General features: G+C 39.5%; 1 protein-coding gene across 22 annotated transcripts in view; it reads left to right on the top strand.

Annotated features, from left to right (window-relative positions):
• NEK11 (NIMA related kinase 11) overlaps window positions 1–25578 on the top strand; it is a 274263-nt gene that overhangs the window by 136206 nt on the left and 112479 nt on the right. The window contains exon 13 of one of the 22 annotated variants that reach the window (XM_069565883.1): window positions 4696–5215. The exons of the other annotated variants lie outside the window; for them this stretch is intronic. Coding sequence (XP_069421984.1) covers window positions 4696–4790 — 95 coding nt within the window. The 3' untranslated portion in view covers window positions 4791–5215. Of the gene's footprint in view, window positions 1–4695; window positions 5216–25578 lie in introns of those variants that run through there. 22 annotated transcript variants of the gene reach the window in all.

Genomic DNA, 25578 nt, shown 5'->3' with positions numbered 1-25578 from the left:
TGTTGGCAAAGTAATGTCTCTGCTTTTTATTTTATTTTTTCATTGAATATTGTTCAACTTTATTTGTATTTTTTTTAATTTATTTATTTTAATTGGAGGCTAATTAATTTACAATATTGTATTGGTTTTGTGGTCATAACTTTCCTTCCAAGGAGTAAGCATCTTTTAATTTCATGGCTGCTGTCACCATCTGCAGTGATTTTGGAGCCCAAAAAAATAAAGTCTGACAGTGCTTCTACTGTTTCCCCATCTATTTCCCATGAAGTGATGGGACCAGATGCAGTGATCTTAGTTTTCTAAATGTTGAGCTTTAAGCCAAAATTTTCACTCTTCTCTTTCACTTTCATCAACAGGCTGTTTAGCTCCTCTTCACTTTCTGCCATAAGAGTGGTGCCATCTGCATATCTGAGGTTATTGATATTTCTCCCGGCAATCTTTATTTCAGCTTGTGCTTCTTCTAGCCCAGTGTTTCTCATGATGTACTCTGCATGTAAGTTAAATAAGCAGGGTGACAGTATACAGCCTTGATGTACTCCTTTTCCTATTTGTAACCAGTCTGTTGTTCCATGTCCAGTTCTAACTATTGCTTCCTGACCTGCATATAGGTTTCTCAAGAGGCAGGTCAGGTGGTCTGGTATTCCCATCTCTTTCAGAATTTTCCACAGTTTATTGTGATCCACACAGTCAAAGGCTTTGGCATAGTCAATAAAGCACAAATAGATATTTTTCTGGAACTCTCTTGCTTTTTCCACGATCCAGAGGATGTTGGCAATTTGATCTCTGGTTCCTCTGCTTTTTCTAAAACCAGCTTGAACATCTGGAATTCACAGCTCACGTATTGCTGAAGCCTAGTTTGGAGAATTTTGAGCATTACTTTACTAGTGTGTGAGATGAGTGCAATTGTGGAGTAGTTTGAGCATTCATTGGTATTGCCTTTCTTTGGGATTGGAATGAAAACTGACCTTTTCCAGTCCTATGGCCACTGCTGAGTTTTCCAAATTTGCTGGCATATTGAGTGCACCACTTTCACAGCTTCATCTCTCAGGATTTGAAATAGCTCAACTGTAATTCCATCACCTCCACTAGCTTTGTTCGTAGTGATGCTTCCTAAGGCCCACTTGAGTTCACATTCCAGGATGTCTGGCTCTAGGTGAGTGATCACACCATCATGATTATCTGGTAAATTAGAAGTGGTCAAATAGGAGATGACAAGAGTGAACATCGACATTTTAGGAATCAGTGAGCTAAAATGGACTAGAATTGGTGAATTTAATTCAGATGACCATTATATCTACTTCTAAGAATCCCTTAGAAGAAATGGAATAGCCCTCATAGCCAACAAAAGAGTCTGAAATGCAGTACTTTGGTGCAATCTAAAAAAAGAACAAAATGATCTCTGTTCATTTCCAAGGCAAACCATTCAATATTACAGTAATCCAAGTCTGTGTCCCAACCAGTAACACTGAAGAAGCTGAAGTTGAATGGTTCTATGAAGATCAACAAGACCTTCTAGAACTAACTCTATACATGGACATCACCAGATGGCCAACACTGAAATCAGATTGATTATATTCTTTGCATCAAAAAATGGAGTTCTATATAGTAAGCAAAATCAAGACCAGGAGCTGACTGTGGGTCAGATCATGAGCTCCTTATTGCCAAATTCAGACTTAAATTGAAGAAAGTAGGGAAAACGACTAGACCATTCAGGTATGACCTAATAAAATTCCTTACGATTATCTGGTGGAAATGAGAAATAGATTCAAGGGATTAGATCTGATAGACTGCTTGAAGAACTATGAATGGAGGTTCGTGGCATTGTACAAGAGGCAGTGACCAAGACCATCCCCAGAAAAAGAAATGCAAAAAGGCAAAATGGCTATCTGGGGAATGCTTACAAATAGGTGAGAAAAGAAGAGATGCCAAAGGCAAAGGAGAAAAGGAAAGATATACCTATCTGAATGCAGAGCTCCAAAAAATATCAAGGAGACATAAGAAAGCTTTCCGAGGTGATCAATTAAAATAAATAGAGGAAAGCAACAGAATGGGAAAGACTAGAGATTTCTTCCAGAAAATTAGAGATACCAAGGAAACATTTCATGCCAAGATGGGCACAATAAAGGATAGAAATGGTATGGTCCAAACAGAAGCAGAAGAGATTAAGAAGAGGTGGCAAGAATATACAGAAGAACTGTACAAAAAAGATCTTCATGACCCAGATAACCACAATGGTGGTTAGAGCCAGACATCCTGGAATGTGAAGTCAAGTGGGCCTTAGGAAGCATCACTACGAACAAAACTAGTGGAGGTGATGGAATTACAGTTGAGCTATTTCAAATCCTGAAAGATGATGCTGTGAAAGTGCTGCACTCAATATGCCAGCAAATTTGGAGAACTCAGCAGTGGCCACAGGACTGGAAAAGGTCAATTTTCATTCCAATCCCAAAGAAAGGCAATGCCAAAAATGCTCAAAGTAGTTCACAATTGCACTCGCTTCACATGCTAGCAAAGTAATGCTCAAAATTCTCCAAGCCAGATTTCAACAGTATGTGAACCAAGATTTTCCAGATGTTCAAGCTGGTTTTAGAAAAGGCAGAGGAACCAGAGGTCAAATTGCCAGCATCCATTGGATCATCGAAAAAGCAAGAGAATACCAGAAAGACATCTACTTCTGCTTTATTGATTACACCACAGTCTTTGACTGTGTGTAATCACAACCAATTGGAAAATTCTTCATGAGTTAGGAATACCAGACCACCTTACCTGCCTCCTGAGAAATCTGTATACAGGTCAAGGAGCAACAGTTAGAACTGGACATGGGACAACAGGCTGGTTCCAAATCGGGAAAGGAGTACATCAAGACTATATATTTTCACCCTGTTTGTTTGACTTATATGCAGGGTACATCATGCAAAATTCAGCGCTGGATGAAGGACAAGCTGGGATCAAGGTTATGGGAAGAAATATCAATAATCTCAGATATGCAGATGACACCACCCTTATGGCAGAAAGCAAAGAGGAACTAAAGAGGAGAGTGAAAATGTTAGTTTAAAACTCAATATTCATTTTCATTCGTTTCGTGTTGATGTATGGCAAAACCAATACAGTATTGTAAAGTGAAAAAAATTATAAAAAGTGAAAATCTCATTAAATACTTTCACAAAAACCAAAAAACCCCCCAAAACTCAATATTCAAAAAACGAAGATCATGGCATCCAGTCCCATCACTTCATGGCAAAAAGATGGGGAAATGATGGAAACAGTGTCAGACTTTATTTTCTTGGGCTCTAAAATCACATCAGATGGTGACTGCAGCCATGAAATTAAAAGATGCTTGCTCTTTGGAAGAAAAGTTATGACTGACCTAGGCAGCATATTGAAAAAACATTACTTTGGCAACAAAGGTCCATCTAGTCAAAGCTATGGTTTTTTCAGTAGTCATGTATGGATGTGAGAGTTAAACCGTAAAGAAAGCTGAGTGCTGAAGAATCAATGCTTTTGAACTGTGGTGTTTGAGAAAACTCTTGAGAGTCCCTTGGACTGCACAAAGATCCAACCAGTCCATCCTAAAGGAAATCAGTCCTGAATATTCATTGGAAGAACTGATGTTGAAGCTGATACTCCAATACTTTGGCCACTTGATGCAAAAAACTTACTCATTTGGAAAAGACCCTGATGCTGGGAAAGATTGAAGGTGGGAGGTAAAGGAGAGGACAGAGGATGAGATTATTGGATGGTATCACCAACTCGATGGACATGACTTTGAGCAAGCTCTGGGAATTGGTGATGGACAGGGAAGCCTGGCATGCTGCAGTCCATGGGGTCTCAAAGAGTCGGCCACAACTGAGAAACTGAACTGAACTGAACCCGTTAGCTAAGCATAAATTGTGTGTTAGTCACTCAGTCGTGTCCAGCTCTTTGTGATCCGGTGGACTGTAGCCCACCAGGCTCCTCTGTGGGATTTCCCAGGCAAGAATACTGGAATGGGTAGCCATTTCCTTCTCTGGGGGAATCTTCCTGACCCACGCGTTGAACCTGGGTCTCCTGCATTACAGCCAGATTCTTTACTAACTAAGCCACCAGAGAAGCCCAGTAGTTATTAAACTATGGGCTCTGTGGGTAGAGCAAAGAGGTTTTTTCTTGGCCATACAGTAGCATGGCAAGCAAGATTGTAGTACTGGCCCGAGATTGAACCCCTACCCCCTGCAGTGGAAGCACAACATCTCAGTCATTGGACTGACAGGGAATTCCCACTCAGAGAACATCTTTAAGTGACCTCATTTCCTGTAGCATGGTTCAGGTTTGGAATGAATCAATTAAGCAGAAAATTAAGCATCCATTATAGCTTTAAGGTAGAATAGAAACAAAATACTATAGACTAAAACCTTGTATAATGTGTGTTTCAAATAGCGTTTTGGACATACTATGGTATGTGAAAGTGAAGTTGTTCAGTCGTGTCCGACTCTTTGCGACCCCATGGACTGTAGCCTATCAGGCACCTCCATCCATGGGATTTTCCAGGCAAGAGTGCTGGAGTGGATTGCCATTTCCTTTTCCAGGGGATCTTCCCAGCCCAGGAATCGAACCCAGGTCTCCCGCATTGCAGGCAGACGCTTTACTCTCTGAGCCACCAGGGAGGATTATACTATGATATGGTTTTCCTTTTATAAATGAAATTGTTTTTCTTGTATGCAGTTTCACAGCTGTGCTCAGGGCTCCTGTGCCCACCACCTGGAGAGCTTCATCGTGATGACGAAAGGAAGCTAAGAGGCCATAGAAAACGAGCCTAGCAATATTGGACAGTCCTTACTTCCAGTCTCATGAGCATCTTTGACTCACTAATTTTTTTGTTGAAGTGATTGAAGTCTTCTGCTTTGGTGTTTAGGCCAGACTTTAATTTAGATATTTGTAATAGGCATTTAAATTTGTCCTCTTTGAGTTTTGTAAAGGCACTCTCTGTCCTGTTGTGTGGCAGTGAGAGCCTCCTCAGTATCAGCTCTAGCTTTACTTGTCAAACTTGCACTTTTTTCAAGTGAAATAACATATTTCCAGAAAAAAACCCCAGTAATAACAAAACCTTTCTGTCAAGGAACTGCAGTAGTAATTCCTCTGTCACTCATGACTAACAGCATTTTCCACTGATTTCTCTTTTTCTTTTGCTTCTAAAAAATTCAAAATAGAAAAATAAGAAACATATAAAAAATATCCAAAATGATTGTTTTGTTTCAGAGTAGTATGTCTGTGTGTGAGCAATAATATGAATTTGACTTACTCTTAAAAAATCCGTTTTTCCGTTTGCCTTCAGAATGTTTGTGATATTGTCAGCATTTACAGCTTCTCAGCTAGAATCGTCTCTGAGGCTGCAGGATGGAGTCTTCATAAATTCCTCTTGCCAATCTGTGCTTTGGCATCCACATGTCAGAATGCGTTTCATACGAATCATGAAAGTGTAGTGTGATTCTACATGCTCCACTTTACAGCTGACCTTGACCATCCTTTCCTGCTGATTCTGGACTTATTTGGGTTTCTTTTTCTGGCATGACTCCTTTAAATTATTAATGGGCATTTCTTCTGACTATTAAAGATTAGCTGGCTGAGTACAGAGTTGTAGATGAGTGTAAGATGCCTGTTATCTTTCAACACATTTTGCACCTGGACATTTGGGGTTGTAGAGATCAGTGACTTTACTCTCTTATATCTCAGATTAATTTTTTCTTTTGAATCTAGGAATAATGAGCAAACCCACTCCTCTCCCCAGCTTAACTCCACATGGCCTGTTTTCCTGGCTTAAAGCAGCTTAGAATTAAATTAACCCCTCTCTTTCTCTATACTTCCACCACCCCAACCCCATTTTAAGGTATAATTTGACCGTTTGCACGAGCAATTGCTTATGAACATGCGGCCTCTAGTTGTAGTGGCCTCCCTTTATTTGTGGAATTAGACATTTTGAACAAAACTAACTTTTGTGGGTTTATGGTCCCCTGAATGAGAGATTTTAGTGATGTATTTGAAAAGCAGATCAAGGGAAAAAGCAGATCTGGGGAAATTTTTAAATGCCTAAAATGTATCTTTGTGTCTTTTCTGAGAAGCCAGTGCCCTGGGTGTGCAGGCATGTTCATAGGCCCACATGTATGCTCCTGGGAGCACCAGCATACTTTTATCCTGATATCATTTGATACCGTACCTCCTACTTTTTACTTGACAAATCACATTTACATTTTGTTGATCTCTGCTCCAGATTCTACCTAGTAGGTATCCTGGTGAGAGTGTAAGTTTCCCACTATATTGACAATATTTGTTGATTGACATGTGATGATGTCCCTGAGAGGCATTCACATACAGGAGTGTGTCACAGCCCCTCAGCTGAGAGCCAGTAAGCCGGTCCCTCGCTATTTAAAGCCTGGTCTATGGACTATGGTGGGGCACAGCATTCCTGCCCAACAAAAGATTCCTCTATGGGAAATCTTTGATTTCCCTCGGTACATCTCTTGTACTTCTCAGTCTCAGTGTCTGCTTCCCAGAGGACCCTGTCCCACCATCGCCGCTAGCTCTAATGCTCAGCAGGTCTGCAGGATGCTGCAGTTCAAAACTGTCAGCTCCCCACATGCCCTGCAGCTCAGCAGGAAGTCTGTGGGAGGAGAGCTGGGAGGCACCCTCTGTAGATGCCACAGTGGTTCATCAGAGTCACCCATCTGCTTGATGAAAAAAAGCAGATTGGGATAAACAGTCTGTAATTCAATATTTTTCTCCAACTTCAAGTAACCTTATCTCTAGTATGTTAAAAGTAAGAATGACTGAAACTTCTGGAATAACCACACACATTTCACAAAACTCCATTAGACTGGAAGCCATGAGTTGAAAGAGGTTTGGAGCCAGAATTTATCTTTTCTCCAATTCTTCCATTTACCAGCTATGTGAACTTGGGCAAAAAATTTATATTTCCTAGCCTCGGTTTTCTCATCCATATAATGGGTAATAGTAATACCCGGACTTCTGGGGTTAATAAGGAATAAATTAGATGATATACAAAGAACTTAGCATAGTACACAAAACAGAAAACATACAACAATCCCTTACTAAAAAAATACAGTGTCAAAGCAAGTTGCAATATTTTCTCAACTTCCACATAAAACCTTTACAGTTGGTAATGTGATAACCAACTATATCTCATCAGTTTTTAACCACCTAGGAGACCTTCTGATTATAGTTTTATAAGCACCTTCACTCTATAAATTAAATATGATTTGGAATATATTACTTTTTTTTTGCTCTAGTTTTTGCATATGGGAAATGTAAAATCACTTAGGCTCATTAGTTCCCCCTGTCCAATTATGGTCTTAATTATGCTCATCTGGGCCAATTATTTTAGCACCAAGAAAAATTGCTTTCTTTGTCAAGACCATGGACAAGAACCAGAACCAGCCCCCAGAACCAAAGCTGAGTCTCTGCAGATATACATGTTCTGATTTGAGTCAAGGGTGCCATTGTTATACCCAAAAGCAGAACCTGGGACAAAGTTACTGCTTTAAAACATGCTCCTTTGCCAGCCATCCTCAGCCTGTAAACTAGCAGCTAAAATATCCAGCTATTTTCTCTAAAAACATTATAAATGTAAAAACATTTTGTGCTAAGGAGCGTAATAAGGGCAAGAATATACATTCATTTTTCCACTGTAGTCTCATTTGGGATTTAGGCCAAACTTAGTAGATTAAAATAAAGAACTCGGTAGGCATAACTATGACTTTTGCAATGGAAATATTCAAGTAATGCATGCAATTATTCTAATGGAACTTTTCTGCTCCGGTTTATAATGAAATGAGGGAGCTTTTCTGAATCACAGGGATTTGTTCTGTACTCTGCCTCAGAGGCTGTATGTATGAGTGACCTCTTGGTTTTAGACAAGTTGCCCTGAATTCTGTTATTTTCTCCTTTAGTTAGGATATAAAGGAATTTCAGCAGGCCACTTTTCCAAAGCATAGATTGCTAAGTTAGGGGAAAGTCTATGCTTATTTCAAACGAATGTATGATTTTGCCTCTCCTAGGGCTGCAGTGGAATCAGAATATTCCTGATATGATTTTATGTTCATGGTGGTCGTGGTGGTGGTTTTGTTGCTAAGTTGTGTCCAACTCAATCCCATGGACTGTAGCTCGCCAGGCTCCTCTGTCCATGGGATATCCTAGGCAAAAATACTGGAGTGAGTTGCCATTTCCTTCTCCAGGAGATCTTCCCAACCTAGGGACTGAACCCAGGTCTTTTGCATCTCAGTCAGTCTCCTGCATTGCAGTAGGATTTTTTACTGACTGAACCACCAGGGAAGCCCTTTATTTGCTAGTTAAATCATTTGATTCAATTATTTGATTCTTGCAACAAATCTGTGAGATAGGCAAGTCATATTTATTTTAAAGAAGGGCATATATGTCCTAGAAGTGACATAGTAGCTTGTTCAAAACAGTGTTTTTTGACTATTGTATGTCATAAACAACTATCTTCAGAATATCTTCAGAAGTTTTCAGAATATATCTTCAGAAATTTTACATTCAGATATAAATTCAAAAATATCTTCAGAAACTTTCTGAAATTTCTATATTTTCTCAAAAATTCTAGATTGTCCTAGTAATAATATAATTCTCAATTCTCTTTTTATGTGGGAGAGTAAAGCAGGAGCTCTGGTAAGAGGGCCAGGATTGCCTACACCTAGGGCCTGCCCTAGAGCTGGCTACACCTCTGATGTTGTTTATCATATCAGAGAGTGGGAGGTTTGGAATGGTGACTCAAAGAGAAGGGAAGGCAGGCTGACTCTGACCTTTCATCTGAGAGACTGAGACTGAGGCTTGTCCATGCTCAGGAGGGAGCAGGTCTTAATAGTCTATGTCAGGCTACCTCATGCACAGGAGGCTGAGGAGGCCACCTTGCTCCTCAAGTCAAGGTGCGCTTGCTCACATGTGTTCTGAGTCCAGACTTTCCAAATGGGCTGCTGAACCCAATCAAAAAAAGGGCAGAAGATCTAAACAGACACTTCTCCAAAGAAGACATCCAAATGGCCAAAAAAATCACATGAAAAGATGCTCAACATCACTAATTATTAGAGAAATGCAGATCAAAACTACAGTGAAGTATCACTCATTCAAGTCAGAATGGCCACCATTGAAAAATCTATAAGCAGTAAGCACTGTAGAGAAAAGGGAACCCTCCTACCCTGTTGGAGGGAATGTAAATGGGTACAGCCTCTATGGAGAATAGCATGGAGGTTCCTTAGAAAGCTAAAAACAGAGTTACCATATGATACAGCAATCCTACTCCTGGGCGTATATCTGTGAAAACTATATACTTCGAACAGATATGTGCATGCCAGTGTTTATTGCAGCACTATTTACTGTAGCCAAGACATGGAAGCAACATGAATATTCATCAACAGATGAATGGATAAAGAAGATGTGGTATATATATACAGTGGAACTTTACTCAGCCATGAAAAAGAATGGAATGATGCCATTTGTAGCAACATAGATAAACCTAGAGATTATTACACTATTATAGTAAAGTAGTCAGAAAGAAAAAGACAAATATGATATTTTAAGCATATATATGTGGAATCTAAAAAATTTATACAAATGAATTTATTTACAAAATAGAAACAGACTCACGGGCTTAGAAAACAATCTTTTACCAGAGAGGAAAGGAGTTGGGGGAGATAAATTAGGAGGTTAGGATTCACATATACACACTGCTGCTGGTGCTAAGTCATTTCAGTCGTGTCCGACTCTGTGCGACCCCATAGACAGCAGCCCACCAGGCTCCCCTGTCCCTGGGATTCTCCAGGCAAGAACACTGGAGTGGGTTGCCATTTCCTTCTCCAACATATACACACTGCTACATATAAAATAGAAAATCAAAAGGGACCAGTAGGTCTTAATAGCACAGGGAACTCTATTCAACAGTTTGTAATAATCTATATAAGAAAATAATCTGAAAAAGAATTGATATATAAAAATGTTAATGTATTATGTGTGTGTAACTAAATCATTTTGCTGTACACCTGGACATTAACTATACTCCAATATAAAATAAATGCAATACTATACATTAACTGTACTCCAATATAAAATAAATTTAAAAAATTAAGGGGATTAGCTCAAGATGGCAGAGTAGAAGGGTATGAGCTCATCCCTTGTTATATAAATACGAAAAGCACAACAAATCACTGAAAAACCATTGACAAAAGATTTCTAGAACCTACCCAAAAAGATACCCTACATTCAAAGGCAAAGAAGAAGCCACCAGGTGGTAGAAGGGGCACAATCATGATAAAAACAAATCCCATACTCAGATGAGTGACCCACAAACTGGAAAACAATTATACCACAGAAGTTCTGCCACAGGAGTGAATGTTCTGAGCCCCACATAGGGCTTCCCAGCGATAGGAGGAGAAGCCCTAGAGAATTTAGGTTTAAAGACCAGTGGAGTTTGAGCCCAGGAATTCCACAGGGCTGGGGGAAGCAGAAACTCAACTCTTTGAGGGTGCATACAAGGTCTTGTGTGTGCCAGGATTCAGGGTAAAAAGTAGTGACCACATAAAAGCCTGAGCAAGAACTACCTATTGGTATTGGAGGGTCTACTGCCAAGGTGATGGGAGCAGCTGTGGCTTACTCCAGGGACAAAGACACTGGCAGCAGCAGATCTGGGAGTACTCATTGGCATGAGCCCTCCCAGAGGCTGTCATTAGCTCTACCCTACAGCCTGTAGGCTCCAGTGCTGGGATGCCTCAGGCCAAGCAACCAACAAGGCAGGAACACAGCCCCACCCATCAGCAGACAGGCTGCTTAAAATCTTCCTGAGCACAGCACTACCTACCAGAGGCACAAGACTCAGCTTTACTCACCACTAGGCAGGAACCAGCCACTCCCATTAGGAAGCCTGCACAAGCCTCTTCGAGAGCCTCATCCATTAGAGGGCAGATAGTAGAAGCAAGAAGACCTATGATCCTGCAGCCGGTGGAACAGAAACCATAGTCACAGAAAGAGAGACAAAATGAGATTCCAGAGCAATATGTCCCAGATAAATGAACTAGATAAAACCCCAGAAAAACAACTAAATGGAGTGAGACTAGGCAACCTGCCAAAAAAAGAAAAGAAAGAATTCAGAATAATGATAGTGAAGATGATCGAACATCTTAGGAAAAGAATGGAGGCACAGATTTAGAAGATACAAGAAATGTTTAACAAAGACCTAGAACTAGAAAAGAAACAGATTAACAATATAATAACTGAAATGAGGAATACACTAGAAGGAATCAATAGCAGAATAACCGAGGCAGAAGAATGGATAAGTGACCTAGAAGACAGATGGTGGAAATCACTGCTGTAGAACAGAAAAAAGAAAAAAAAAAAAAGGAAATGACAAGAAATGAAGATAGTCTAAGGGACCTCTGGGACAACATTAAATGCACCAACATTCACATTAGAGCATTCCTAGAAGGAGAACAGACAGAAAGGACCTGAGAAAATATTTGAAGATAAATATTGCTGAAAACTTCACCAACATGGGAAAGGAAACAGTCACCCAAGTCCAAGAAGCAAAAGAGAGTCCCAGGCAGATAAACCCAAGGAAGAACACATCAAGACATGGTAATCAAATTGACAAAAATTCAAGATGAAGAAAAATATTAAAAGCAACAAGGGAAAAGAAACAACATAAAAGGGAACTCCCATAAGTTTATCAGCTGATTTCTCAGCAGAAACTCTGCAGCCGAGAATGGCATGGCACAATATATTTAAAGTGATGAAAGGAAAGAACCTACAACCAAGATTACCCAGTGAGGCTCTCATTCACATTTGATGGACAAATGAAAAGCTTTACAGAGAAGCAAAAGCTAAATGAATTCAGAACCACCCAACCAGCTTTGCAAAAAGGCTAAAAGAGTAAAAATGAATTGTCATGGGAAAAAAAATAAAGCGTATACAACAAAAAGAATGAAAACAGAAGCCTGCATTTATAAGCAAGGTATGGCAGAAAACATTTTACACAGGTTACCTCTAAACCTCATATAGTGCTGAATGGAAGACATGATTGCCTCCATTTGATTGATTTACTTTAAAAATTTTTATTTTCAAATAATTTTAGACATACAGAAAACTTGTAAAAAATAGTACAGTGAGTTTCTATATACTCTTCACTTAGCTTCTTAAGATGTTAACATCTTAACCAAAGTACAGTAATCAAAGCCTAAAAAAGTAACAACACTGTTAACTAAATACAAATCTTATTCTAGTTTATCAGTCCCCTCCCCAAAGGTCCCTTTGCCATTTCAAGGTCCAGTCCAGCATCCACACTGTGTTTATTGTTGTGTCTCCTTCATCTCCCCCTATCTGTGACAGCCCCGAGTTCATCATCCTCTTTCCTGATCTTGGCGCTTTTGTAAGTAATGTTCACTTACTTTGTAGCATGTCTCTTACTGTGGGTTTGTTTGATACTTCTGAGTTAGGTAGAGGTTACTCATTCTAGTCAAGACTGGCACAGAAGTGATATGTCCTCACTATATCACATCAGGTAGAGTATGGGAGAGTGCTGGGAGAAATATCAATAATATATCAATATTATATAGTGATATATAATATATATAACATGTATATTATGTCAATAATATATCAATGAAATAATATATCAATATAATAATATTGATATCAATAATATCAATAATGCAGATAGGCAAATGATACCACCCTTATGGCAGAAAGCAAAGAACTGAAGAGCCTCTTGATGAAAGTGAAAAGAGAGTGAAAAAGTTGGCTTAAAACTCAACATTCAGAAAATGTAGGTCCATGGCATCTGGTCCCATCACTTCATGGCAAATAGATGGAGAAACAATGGAGACAGTGACAGATTTTATTTTGGGGGGGCTCCAAAATTTTTAACTGCAAATGGTGACAGCAGCCATTAAAAGATGCATGCTCCTTGGAGGAAAAGTTATGACCAAGAGATATTACTTTGCCAGCAAAGGTCCATCTAGTCAAAGCTATGGTTTTTTCCAGTAGTCATGTATGGATGTGAGAGTTGAACTATAAAGAAAGCTGAGTGCCAAAGAATTGATGCTTTTGAACTGTGGTGTTGGAGAAGACTTTTGAGAGTCCCTTGAACTGCAAGGAGATCAAACCAGTCAATCCTAAAGGAAATCAGTCCTGAATATTCATTGGAAGGACTGATGCTGAAGCTGAAACTCCAATACTTTGGCTGCCTGATGTGAGGAACTGACTCATTGGAAAAAACCCTGATGCTGGGAAAGGTTGAAGGCAGGAGGAGAAGGGGACAACAGAGGATGAGATGGTTGGATGGCATCACCAACTTGATGGACATGAGTTTGAGCAAGGCTTGGCAGATGGTGAAGGACAGGGAAACATGGCATGCTGTAGTCCATGGGGTCACAGAGTCGGACACGACTGAGTGACTGAACAGAACTGAGAGTGTGTGATATGTGCCACCCCGATCACTTGAATGGGGTGACATCTTTCTTGCAGAGGTGGTGTCTCCCTGTAAATATACAATATTTTTTCTTTTGTAATTACCAAATTTCTTGAGGGAAATAGTTTGATAATATCACCTCTCTTTTAGATGAGGTGACTAATGTTCAGAGAAGTTAAATGACTCACATGAAATCACACAGCCAGTAATAAGAAAACCAGAATTTGACATTAGTTTTGCCTGATGCAGAAGCCCACTTTCTTCCCATCACCTGTTTTGTGAGTTTGTTCTCAGTGATGATGAACAAAAGAGTAGGCACAGTTGGCTATTTAATAAACCCTCAGTTCAGTTCAATTGCTCAGTCGTGTCTGACTCTTTGCAACCCCATGGACTGCAGCATGCCTTCCCTATCCTTAACCATCTCCTGGAGCTTGCTCAAACTCATCATGTCCATTGAGTTGGTTATGCCATCCAACCATCTCATCCCTTGTTGTCCCCTTCTCTTCCTGCCTTCAATCTTTCCCAGTATCAAGGTCTTTTGAGTCAGCTCTTTGCATCAGGTGGCCAAAGTGTTGGACTTTATGCTTCAACATCAGTCCTTCCAATGAATATTCAGGGTTGATTACTTTTAGGATTGACTGGTTTGATCTCCTTGCAGTCCAAGGGACTCTCGAGTCTTCTGCAGCACCACAGTTCAAAACCATCAATGCCTCAATTTGGTGCTCAGCCTTGTTTATGGTGCAATTCTCATATCCATACATGACTACTGGAAAAACCATAGCTTTGACTATATGAACCTTTGCTGGGTTCTCATATCTGTTTTTCATTTAGACTATTGTGATGTTACATGTCACATAGTGTCTAAAAGACTCCACTGTGTACCCCTGAGGGGATTAGAGTGAAAAAGGAAAATAACATCTTGGTATTGTTATGAAGTTAGTCCTGGAATCCCTTGAAAGTGTCTCAGGTACTCCCAGAGTCCCTTGACCACTCTGAGAACTGTTCCTCTGGGCATGAAAGGAGACACTGAAAGAGCCAGCCTTAAATATTCCTGGATCTCTTGAATAATTTCTCCAGTTGTGCTGCCTTGTTGAATAAAATTTTAATAAGCTAGAAAAAAGATAGTTAAGCAGCAGAAGCCCTTTTCATGAATAAGGTGCTCTAAGGTAAAAACTCTGTTTGAATTTCATGGGTGTGAGATCATTAATAAGCGAAAGTAATGCTGCCAGTGTTATTGTAATAGTCATAAAAATCTACAGCCTTACTGAGGCTGTAAAGCACTTTTATGCTTTAATTGACATCATTTTATGTACTAAGTGGATGCAAGATCTTGAAACTGTTTGAGGGTCCTCCTGCAGGGTTAATTGTGCAACACATTCACTCACTACATATTTCCTCCAAAGAGCCTGGGAGTTTCTAAATCAGTCACCCAAAATCTGGGCTCCTGCATTCTCTATGCAAACAGTTTTTCATCACTGAAGAGTCCCAAATATGATGCAAATTATCTGATTGATTATTTTGTGTTACTCTTCAACTTTTCAGAAAAATAGTTCTTAGAGAGCTGTAGCATCAGCATAATGCAGTCAATGCTTTAGAGCAGGTTGATTTCTGGCTCTCGTCGTCATGGAGATAAAACCTTCAGACACAGGGAGTTATGGTGATGGTAAACCATGCTCTTTCCCTGGTGGCATGGATTTTTACAGCTTGTCTTTTGATGAATTTTTCTATGTCACTATTGATAAATTACATGTATAGTGATCTATGTTTTAATTTATCTAGCTATATTCATAAATTATTATATTTCTATTTTGTTTTACCTTCAGGAAGATATAAAATTATTTTTAGTTAAATGGCTTGTGAAAAATTAGGTGCGTTTGACAAAGGTACTTAATGTACTGATGAAATAAATACAATTCTAGTTTTCTAGTTGGATGCACAGAAAAGGCACTGCTGGGTCCAAATTTGCATTTCTATATATGTACCTTATCCATTGTCAAGATTTATTAGATCCTATAAGTTTCTTTGGGGCTTTCCAGTAGGACCCTATTCAGATTCTGAATCAGAAATGCATAATATTTTTTCACTTTAACACTGATTATTTTACCCTTCCCCTTTGTTTAAAATAATCATTTTCATTTATTGAGTGAAGCAATATAATGCTTATGCTATTTGCATTGTAAAACATTGTATGCATTGTCTTTTCTAGTTAAATATTTTGGTAATATCCCACCATTTTAACTCTGAATTTTTCTTATGTTTTAAATGTTTATATAGGAGAGACCACAATGATATACAAGATATAAAATATACTTTCCCTTTTTGGTTCTCTAAGAAAATTTCATCCTACTTAGAGTCATGCAATTGGATGCATCCTCTCAACTTTGTATAAGATAAACACAAAGAACAGAACATATGGATTGATTGTTCTGCCCCCAGTTTCTGACACAGAGCTCCTAAAACCCTAGCAATTTCCTAAGTGACAAGAACACTAGGAATATCTTTTGTTCTAATATTTTCTCTTTGACACTGGTTCCTGACACCAAACTCCTAAATCCCCTGGAATTTCCTGGCAGACGGAAATGTCTTTTGTTCCAATGAGGTGAATCTTGGTGGAGTCCTGCATGGGTCACTGGAAAGACCAAGCCATGGTTAGAAGCTTAGAACTTTCAACTCCACTTCTCATTGTCCAGAGAGGGAAAGGAGGCTGGAAATATAGAGTTAATCCCTTCCCTGCCAAAAATCTCAAAAGCATGTGGTTCAGAGAGCTTTTAAGTTGGTGAACACACAGAAGTGCTGGGAGAGTGGGGTACCCAGAGAGGACGTGGAAACTCCACGTCCCTTCCCATATTCCTTGCCCTACAGTCTCTTCCATCTGGATGTTCATCTCTATCATTTGTCATATTCTTTTACAAGAAACTAGTGTGTTTCCCTACATGTGTAAAATGTGCTTAGTAAATCTTTTCTTAGTAAATGAATGGGAACACGTTTCATATAGGGACTATTATGTGAGGTAATACGTTGAAGGCCTTTTGTAAGTTGAAATGATGTGAATTTAATATACAAAAATGGCATTGTTTTATTTAATGAAAAAAAATATATTTCAGTAAGTGGTCTAAAATAGTTGCATGTTTGATAACAAAATTAGATTCCTGTCTTATATAATAACACAAAAATGAGTTATAGTGGATTCAGATTTTAAAGGTATAAGACATTCATTCAGTTCAGTTCAGTTGCTCAGTCGTGTCCAACTGTTTGTGACCCCATGACTGCAGCATGCCAGGCCTCTCTGTCCATCATCAGCTCCAGGAGTTTACTCAAACTTACGTCCATTGAGTTGGTGATGCCATCCAGCCATCTCATCCTCTGTCGTCCCCTTCTCCTCCTGCCTTCAATCTTTCCCATCAGGGTCTTTTCAAATGAGTCAGTTCTTTGCATCAGGTGGCCAAAGTATTGGAGTATCAGCTTCAACATCAGTCTTTTCAATGAATATTCAGGACTGATTTCCTTAGGATGGACTGGTTGGATCTCCATGCAGTCCAAGAGACTCTCAAGAGTCTTCTCCAGTACCACAGTTCAAAAGCATCTATTCTTTGGCCCTCAGCTTTCTTTGTAGTCCAACTCTCACATCCATACATGACTACTGGAAAAACCATAACTTTGACTAGACGGACCTTTGTTGGCAAAGTAATGTCTCTCTGCTTTTTAATATACTGTCTAGGTTGGTCATAACATTAACCAAAAAAAAAAAAATATTGAAGAATCAGTTCATAATCTTGGAGTAAGACATTTCTGATAATTTTAAATAAACCCAGAAGGCATAAAAAACATACAGATTTGCCTATATAAAAACAAACAAAAAAATTTCTAGGTAACAAAAGCCATAATAAGCAAAATTAAAAGGCAAGTGAGAAATAACAAAGTGTTTATAATTCTTATAATGTTTATAATCTTTAATATATAATATATGATGTCTGTGTTCCAATTTATAAATCAATAATAGAAAGAAAAACAACCCAATAGAAAAATGAGCAAGGTATGAGCACCTAAACAAATAAAACAAATACTAACAGACATAAACGGAGACATTGACAGAAATACAATAACAGTAGGAGACTGTCACACTGCACTGATGTCAATGAAGATAAAAATTATTTCAATCATCTTTTCTGACCATAATGGTATGAGACTAGAATTCAACTGCAGAAGGAAAAATGGAGGGAAACAATCACATGGAGACTAAATAACATGCTAGTGAAAAACCAAGGTTTCTTGGTGACTCAGTCCATAAAGACTCTACCTGCAATGTGGAAGACCGGTTTCAATCCCTGAGTTAGGAAGATCTCCTGGAGAAGGAGATGGCAATCCACTCTAGTATTCTTGCCTGGAGAACTCCATAGACAGAGAAGCCTGGTGGGCTCTAGTCCATGGGGTCACAAAAAGTCATACACGATTGACTGACTTTCCCTCACTCAAAAAATCAATGGGTCAACAAATGAAAAAGGAAAGCAGAAAATACTTCAAAACAACAACAAAGAAAATGCAACTTATTAAATCTATGAAAGTGAAAGTGAAGTCACTCAGTCATGTCCAACTCTTTGCGACCCCATGGACTGTAGCCTACCAGGATCCTATGTCCATGGGATTCTCCAGGCAAGAGTATTGGAGTGGGTTGCCATTTCCTTCTCCAGGGGATCTTCCTGACCCAGGGATTAAACCCAGGTCTTCCACATTGTGGGCAGATGCTTTATCGTCTGAGCCACCAGGGATGCAGCAAAAGCAGTCCTCTAAGAGGGAAGTTCATAGCAAGACAGGCCCTCTTCATAAGTAAGAAGTATCTCCAACAAACAACCTAACCCACCACCTAAAAGAATAAGTAAAGGAAGAACAAACTCAGAAAGAAGGAAGGAAATAATAAAGATCAGAGAGGAAGTAAATAAAAGAGAGATAAAAAATAGAAGAGATCAATAAAACCAAGAACTGCTTTTTTGAAAGGATAAACAGAATCAACAGACCTCTAACCAGGCTCACCAAGAAGAAGAGAGAGAGGACCCAAATAAAGAAAATAAGAACTGAAAGGGGGAAAACAACAAGTAGTGCAGAAATTTTAAAAATTGTAAGAAAATAAATAGTTTTATGCCAACAAATTGGATAACCTAGAAGGAATGGAAAAGTTTCAAGGAACCTGCAGCCCACCAAAATTGAGTCAAGAAGCAATGGCTAATTTGAACAGACCAATCACTAGAGGTGAAATAGAATCTGTAAAAAAACAAAACAAAACTTCCTGAAAAGGGAGTTCACTGGTGGCTTAGTGGTTAGGATTCCAGGCTTTTACTACTATGGCCTGGGTTCAATCCCTGTTCAGGGAGCTGAGATCCCATCCCACTGGCCATGCAGCATGGCTGACAAAAGTCAAAACAAAACAAAACTCCTTACAAGCAAAAGTCCAGGACTGGATAACTTCTCTGGTGTATTTTACCAAAAATATAAGAAAGAACTTCTACCTATTCTTACCAAACTATTTCAAAAGATTGAAGAGGAGGGAATACTCCCAAAGTTGTTCTATGAAGCCACTCTTACCCTAATACCAAAACCAGACCAAGACATTTAAAAATAGAAAATTACAGCCCAATATCTTTGATAGATGAGGATGGCATGGAAACCCACTCCAGTATTCTTGCCTGGAGAACCCCATGGACAAAGAAGCCTGGTGGGCTACATTCCATGGGGTCACAAAGAGTCAGACATGACTGAGCGACTGAACATGCCTGCACTCACACTCGCATCTTTGATGGATATAAATGCAAAAATCCTCAACAAAATATTAGCAAACCAAATCCAACAATACATAAAATGGGTCATAAGCCACATTATGATCAAGTTGACTTTATTTCAGGATTGCAAGGATAGCTTAATGTATGCAAATCAATGAATGTGATACACCACATCAACAAAAGAAGACCAAAACCAGATCATCTCAATATATGCAAAAAAAGCATTTGATAGAATTCAACATCCATTAATGATACAAACTATCACCAAATTTGGCATAGAGGGAAGAATTCTCAGCATAATAAAAGCCATTTATGACAGACTCACAGCTGGTATAATACCCAATGGTGAAAAGCTAAAAGCCTTCCCACTAAATTCTGGAATAAGATAAGGATGTCCCCTCTCACTATGCTACTTCTATTCAATATCAAAATTCTAGTTATGACAACCAGACAAGAAGAAACAAAGTTATCTGAATAAGAAGGGAAGAGGTAAAATTGTCATAATGACACTATAGTGACATGCAGGCAACTTGATACTCTATGTCAGTCACTTCAGTCGCTCAGTCGTGTCTGACTCTTTGCGTGCAACCCCATGTGCGCCAGGCCTCCACCAACTCCCGGAGTTTACTCAAACACATGCCATCAAATCGGTGATGCCATCCAGCCATCTCATCCTCTGTCATCCCTTTCTCCTCCTGCCCTCAATCCCTCCCAGCATCAGGGTCTTTTCCAATGAGTCAACTCTTTGCACGAGGTGGCCAAAGTATTGGAGTTTCAGCTTCAGCATCAGTCCTTCCAATGAACACCCAGGACCGATCTCCTTTAGAATGGACTGGTTGGATCTCCTTGCAGTCCAAGGGACTCTCAAGGGTCTTCTCCAACACCACAGTTTAAAAGCGTCAACTCTTTGGTGCTCAGCTTTCTTCACAGTCGAACTCTCACATCCATACGAGACCACAGGAAAAACCATAGCCTTGACTAGATGGACTTTGTTGGCAAAGTAATGCCTCTGCTTTTGAATATGCTATCTAGGTTGGTCATAACTTTTCTTCCAAGGAGTAAGCATCTTTTAATTTTATGGCTGCAGTCACCATCTGCAGTGATTTTGGAGCCCCCCAAAATAAAGTCTGACACTGTTTCCACTGTTTCCCCATCTATTTCCCATGAAGTGATGGGACCAGATGCCATGATCTTCATTTTCTGAATGTTGAGCTTTAAGCCAACTTTTCACTCTCTTTCACTTTCATCAAGAGGCTTTTTAGTTCCTCTTCACTTTCTGCCATAAGGGTGGTGTCATCTGCATATCTGAGGTTATTGATATTTCTCCTGGCAATCTTGATTCCAGCTTGTATTTCTTCTAGTCCAGCGTTTCTCATGATGTACTCTGCATATAAGTTAAATAAGCAGGGTGACAATATACATCCTTGATGTACTTCTTTTCCTATTTGGAACCAGTCCGTTGTTCCATGTCCAGTTCTAACTGTTGCTCCTTGACCTGCATATAGGTTTCTCAAGAAGCAGGTCAGGTGGTCTGGTATTCCCATCTCTTTCAGAATTTTCCACAGTTTATTGTGATCCACACAGTCAAAGGCTTTGGCATAGTCAATAAAGCAGAAATAGATGTTTTTCTGGAACTCTCTTGCTTTTTCCATGATCCAGCAGATGTTGGTAATTTGATCTCTGTTCCTCTGCCTTTTCTAAAACCAGCTTGAACATTTGGAAGTTCCTGGTTCACGTGTTGCTGAAACCTGGCTTGGAGAATTTTGAGCATTACTTTACTAGTGTGTGAGATGAGTGCAATTGTGCAGTAGTTCGTGCATTCTTTGGCATTGCCTTTCTTTGGGATTGGCATGAAAACTGACCTTTTCCAGTCCTGTGGTCACTGCTGAGTTTTCCAAATTTGCTGGCATACTTAGTGCAGCACTTTCACAGCATCATCTTTCAGGATTTGAAATAGCTCAACTGGAATTCCATCACCTCCACTAGCGTTGTTCGTAGTGATGCTTTCTAAGGCCTACTTGACTTCACATTCCAAGATGGCTGGCTCTAGGTGAGGGATCACACCATCGTGATTATCTGGGTCGTGAAGCTCTTTTTTGTACACTTCTGTGTATTCTTGCTACCTCTTCTTAACATCTTCTGCTTCTGTTAGGCATACCATTTCTGTCCTTTATTGAATCCATCTTTGCATGAAATGTTCCCTTGGTATCTCTATATAGAAAACCCTGAAGCTTCCACACAAAAAATATTAGAGCTAGCAAATGAATTCAGCAAGGTGACACGATACAAGATTACTATACAGAAATTTATTGCATTTCTTTACACTAACAATGAAATATCAAAAGAGAAAACAAACAAATAAAAATCCCATTTAAAATGGTGTCAAAAAAATAACTAGGAATAAACCTAACCAAGGAGATGAAAGACCTACACACTGAAAACTACAAAGTGTTGATAAAGGAAATTGCAGATGATGCAAAGAAATGGAAAGATAATCCCATGCTCTTGGATTGGAAGAATTAATATTATTAAAACGGCTGTACTACTCAAAGCAGTCTATGGATTTAATGTAATCTCTGTAAAATTACTCATGACATTTTTCTAAGAATGAGAATAAATAATCCTAAAATATATATGGAACCACAAAAGACCCAGAATTATCAAAGCAATTCTGGACAAATAGACCAAAGCTGGAGACATAACTCTCCCAGGTATCATATTGTCTGGAAAATAGTATGCAGATTCCTTAAAAAAATTAACATAGAGCTACCACATGATCCAGCAATCCCATTTCTTGGCATATATCCAGTAAAAACAAAAACTCTAATTTGAAACAGTACACACACTCCAGTGCTCATCAGTTTAGTTTAGTCGCTTAGTTGTGTCCGACTCTTTGTGACCCCATGAATAGCAGCACGCCAGGCCTCCCTGTCCATCACCATCTCCCGAGTTCACTCAGACTCACGTCCATCGAGTCCGTGATGCCATCCAGCCATCTCATCCTCTGTCGTCCCCTTCTCCTGCCCCCAATCCCTCCCAGCATCAGAGTCTTTTCCAGTGAGTCAACTCTTCTCATGAGGTGGCCACAGTACTGGAGCTTCAGCTTTAGCATCATTCCTTCCAAAGAAATCCCAGGGCTGATCTCCTTCAGAATGGACAGGTTGGATCTCCTTGCAGTCCAAGGGACTCTCAAGAGTCTTCTCCAACACCACAGTTCAAAAGCATCAATTCTTCGGCGCACAGCTTTCTTCACAGTCCATCTCTCACATCCATACATGACTACTAGAAAAACCATAGCCTTGACTAGACGGACTTTAGTCAGCAAAGTAATGCTTCTGCTTTTGAATATGCTATCTAGGTTGGTCATAACTTTTCTTCCAAGGAGTAAACATCTTTTAATTTCATGGCTGCAGTCACCATCTGCAGTGATTTTGGAGCCCCCAAAAATAAAGTCTGACACTGCTTCCACTGTTTCCCCATCTATTTCCCATGAAGTGATAGGACCGGATACCATGATCTTTGTTTTCTGAATGTTGAGCTTTAAGCCAACTTTTCACTCTCCACTTTCACTTTCATCAAGAGGCTTTTTAGTTTCTCTTCACTTTCTGCCATAAGGGTGGTGTTGTCTGCATATCTGAGGTTATTGATATTTCTCCCGGCAATCTTGATTCTAGCTTGTGCTTCATCCAGCCTGGCATTTTGCATGATGTACTCTGCACATAAGTTAAATAAGCAGGGTGACAATACTTGACGTACTCCTTTCCCAATTTGGAACCAGTCTGTTGTCCCATGTCCAGTTCTAACTGTTGCTTCCTGACCTGCATACAGATTTCTCAAGAGGCAGGTCAGGTCGTCTGGTATTCCCAGATCTTTCAGAACTTTCCACAGTTTGTTGTGATCCACACAGTCAAAGGCTTTGGCATAGTCAATAAAGCAAAAGTAGATGTGTTTTGGAACTGTCTCGCTTTTTCCATGATCCAGCAGATGTTGGCAATTTGATCTCTGGCTCCTCTGCGTTTTCTAAACCTATGTTGAAGATACAGTGATTTAAAAAATGTAACTTACAGAATGTAACATTCTAGAAGATAATTTAGAAAATGAATTTAAAAAATAAAAATAGAAGACTTTTAAAACACAGCAAATTTCTGCTTTGGATAAAGCAGGCTTGCTAATACCAACAACTGTTCACTAGACTAGACATACATATGCCATATACCACCAAAGACTTGAGGCACTGGTATTGTCAGACATAGGCTATAAAGCAGTACTGCTTCTTATGTTTAAGTAAGCAAGCAAACGAAAATTTGAACATATTTTCTAGAAATAAGAAACTATAAAAATCATATGCTGCTGCTGCTGCTGCTGCAGCTAAGTCGCTTCAGTCATTTCCTTTTGGAAAAAGAAAGAATTTCTATAAATGAAAACTATAACGTAATAAAGTTATAAACTAAAGCTATAAACTAAAACTATATTACAGTAAGAGCTCAATGAATGAGTTTAATCTCAGATTGCTGCTGCTGCTGCTGCAGCTAAGTCGCTTCAGTCATGTCCGACTCTGTGTGACCCCATAGACGGCAGCCCACCAGGCTCCTCTGTCCCCGGGATACTCCAGGCAAGAACACTGGAGTGGGTTGCCACTTCCTTCTCCAATGCATGCATGCACGCTAAGTCACTTCAGTCGTGTCCAACTCTGTGTGACCCTATGGATAGCAGCCCACCAGGCTCCTCCATCAGCAGGATTCTCTAGGCAAGAATACTGGAGTGGGTTGCCATTTCCTTCTCCAAATCTCAGATTAGACACAGCTAGAGCAGAAATTGTGGTCTTTCCTAGTAGCTCAGTCAGCAAAGAGACCACCTGCAATGCAGGAGACCTAGGTTCGATCCCTGGGTTGGGAAGATTCTCTAGAGAAGGAAATGGCAACCTGCTTCAGTATTCTTGCCTGGGAAATATCATGGACAAAGGAACTTGGTGGGCTACAGTCCACTGGGTCACAAAGAATCAGACACGACTGAGTGACTAAATTACCAAAGTAGAAATTAATGAATAGAAAGGAAATTTGGAGACATTACAACGTGGACAGATAAGACATGAAAATTACAGAAGGAAGGGGAAAGAACATGGACAATACAGTGAGATCTCAAATCATTTAACTGGAGCTCCAGAAAGAAACATAAACATATTTCAAGGAATAATAAGTGAGAATTTTCCAGAATTGATGATAGAAATCATTCATTAGGTTCAAGAGATCCACCAATGCCAAGTAGGAAAACAAAAATACATCTGTAGCTTGATGCACTTTATGAAACCTCAGATAACCAAAAGTGCAGATATTTAGTCCAGAGAAAAACAAAGAAATTATCCTTCTTCAAGGGAGTGATAATTAACTAACTGCAGAGTTAATAGCAGTAAGTGAAAGTAGCCTCAGTCATGTCTGACTCTTTGCAACTCCATGGACTGTAGCCTGCCAGGCTCCTCCATCCATGGAATTCTCTAAGCCAGAATACTGGAGTGGGTAGCCGTTCCCTTCTCCAGGGGATCTTCCCAACCCAGGAATGGAACCCAAGGTCTCTCGCATTGCAGGCAGATTCTTTACCAACTGAGCCACCAGGGAAGCCCAATAGCAGTAAAGCAAGGCATGTCATTGACATCTTCCATGTACTAAAAGAAAATAACTTCCAACTTCCAATTCCATACAGAGTAAATCAGAAAATGAACACCAAAATCCACTCTGAGATACCACTAAATACTATTCAGATGGACAAAAATTTAAAGTTTGACAGTACCACATGTTGTTGAGGAAGTGAAACTGCAAGGACAAATTCCACTTCCACTATTGGGAGTATGCATCATCTAATAAAGATGAAAATACATTGTATGGCTCAGCAATTTCATTCCTGGGTCTGTTCCATGGAAAGCCATATGCATATGTGCACGAGGACATACACAAGAATGCTGTAATGGCCCCAAGCTAGAAACAATGCAAATATTTATTAATAGTAAAACTAATAAGTTGTTGTATATTTATGCAGTAGGATGTTGTACAACAATAAAAATAAACAGACTTCAACTGTTTGTGACAACACAGATAAATCTTGTAGGATTCATCTTCAAGGAGGATAAAAGGAAGAACCAAGAGAAACCCTGAAGAAAATTATTTTAAAAAAAAATATTTATTTATGGCTGTGCTGGGTCTTCATTGCTGCACAAGGGCATGCTTAGTTGCGGCAAGTGGAGGTTACTCCCTAATTGTGAGCACTTCTCATTGCAGCTTCTCTTGCTGTGGAGCACAGGCTCTAGGGCGTGCGGGCTTCAGTAGCTGTGAGCCTCGGGCTCTAGAGTGCTGGCTCAGT

Source organism: Ovis canadensis, chromosome 1 (genome assembly GCF_042477335.2).
Source record: "Ovis canadensis isolate MfBH-ARS-UI-01 breed Bighorn chromosome 1, ARS-UI_OviCan_v2, whole genome shotgun sequence".
Taxonomy (NCBI): domain Eukaryota; kingdom Metazoa; phylum Chordata; class Mammalia; order Artiodactyla; family Bovidae; genus Ovis; species Ovis canadensis.
Note: the sequence above shows the minus strand (reverse complement) of the source record. Positions and strands in the feature narration are given on the sequence as shown.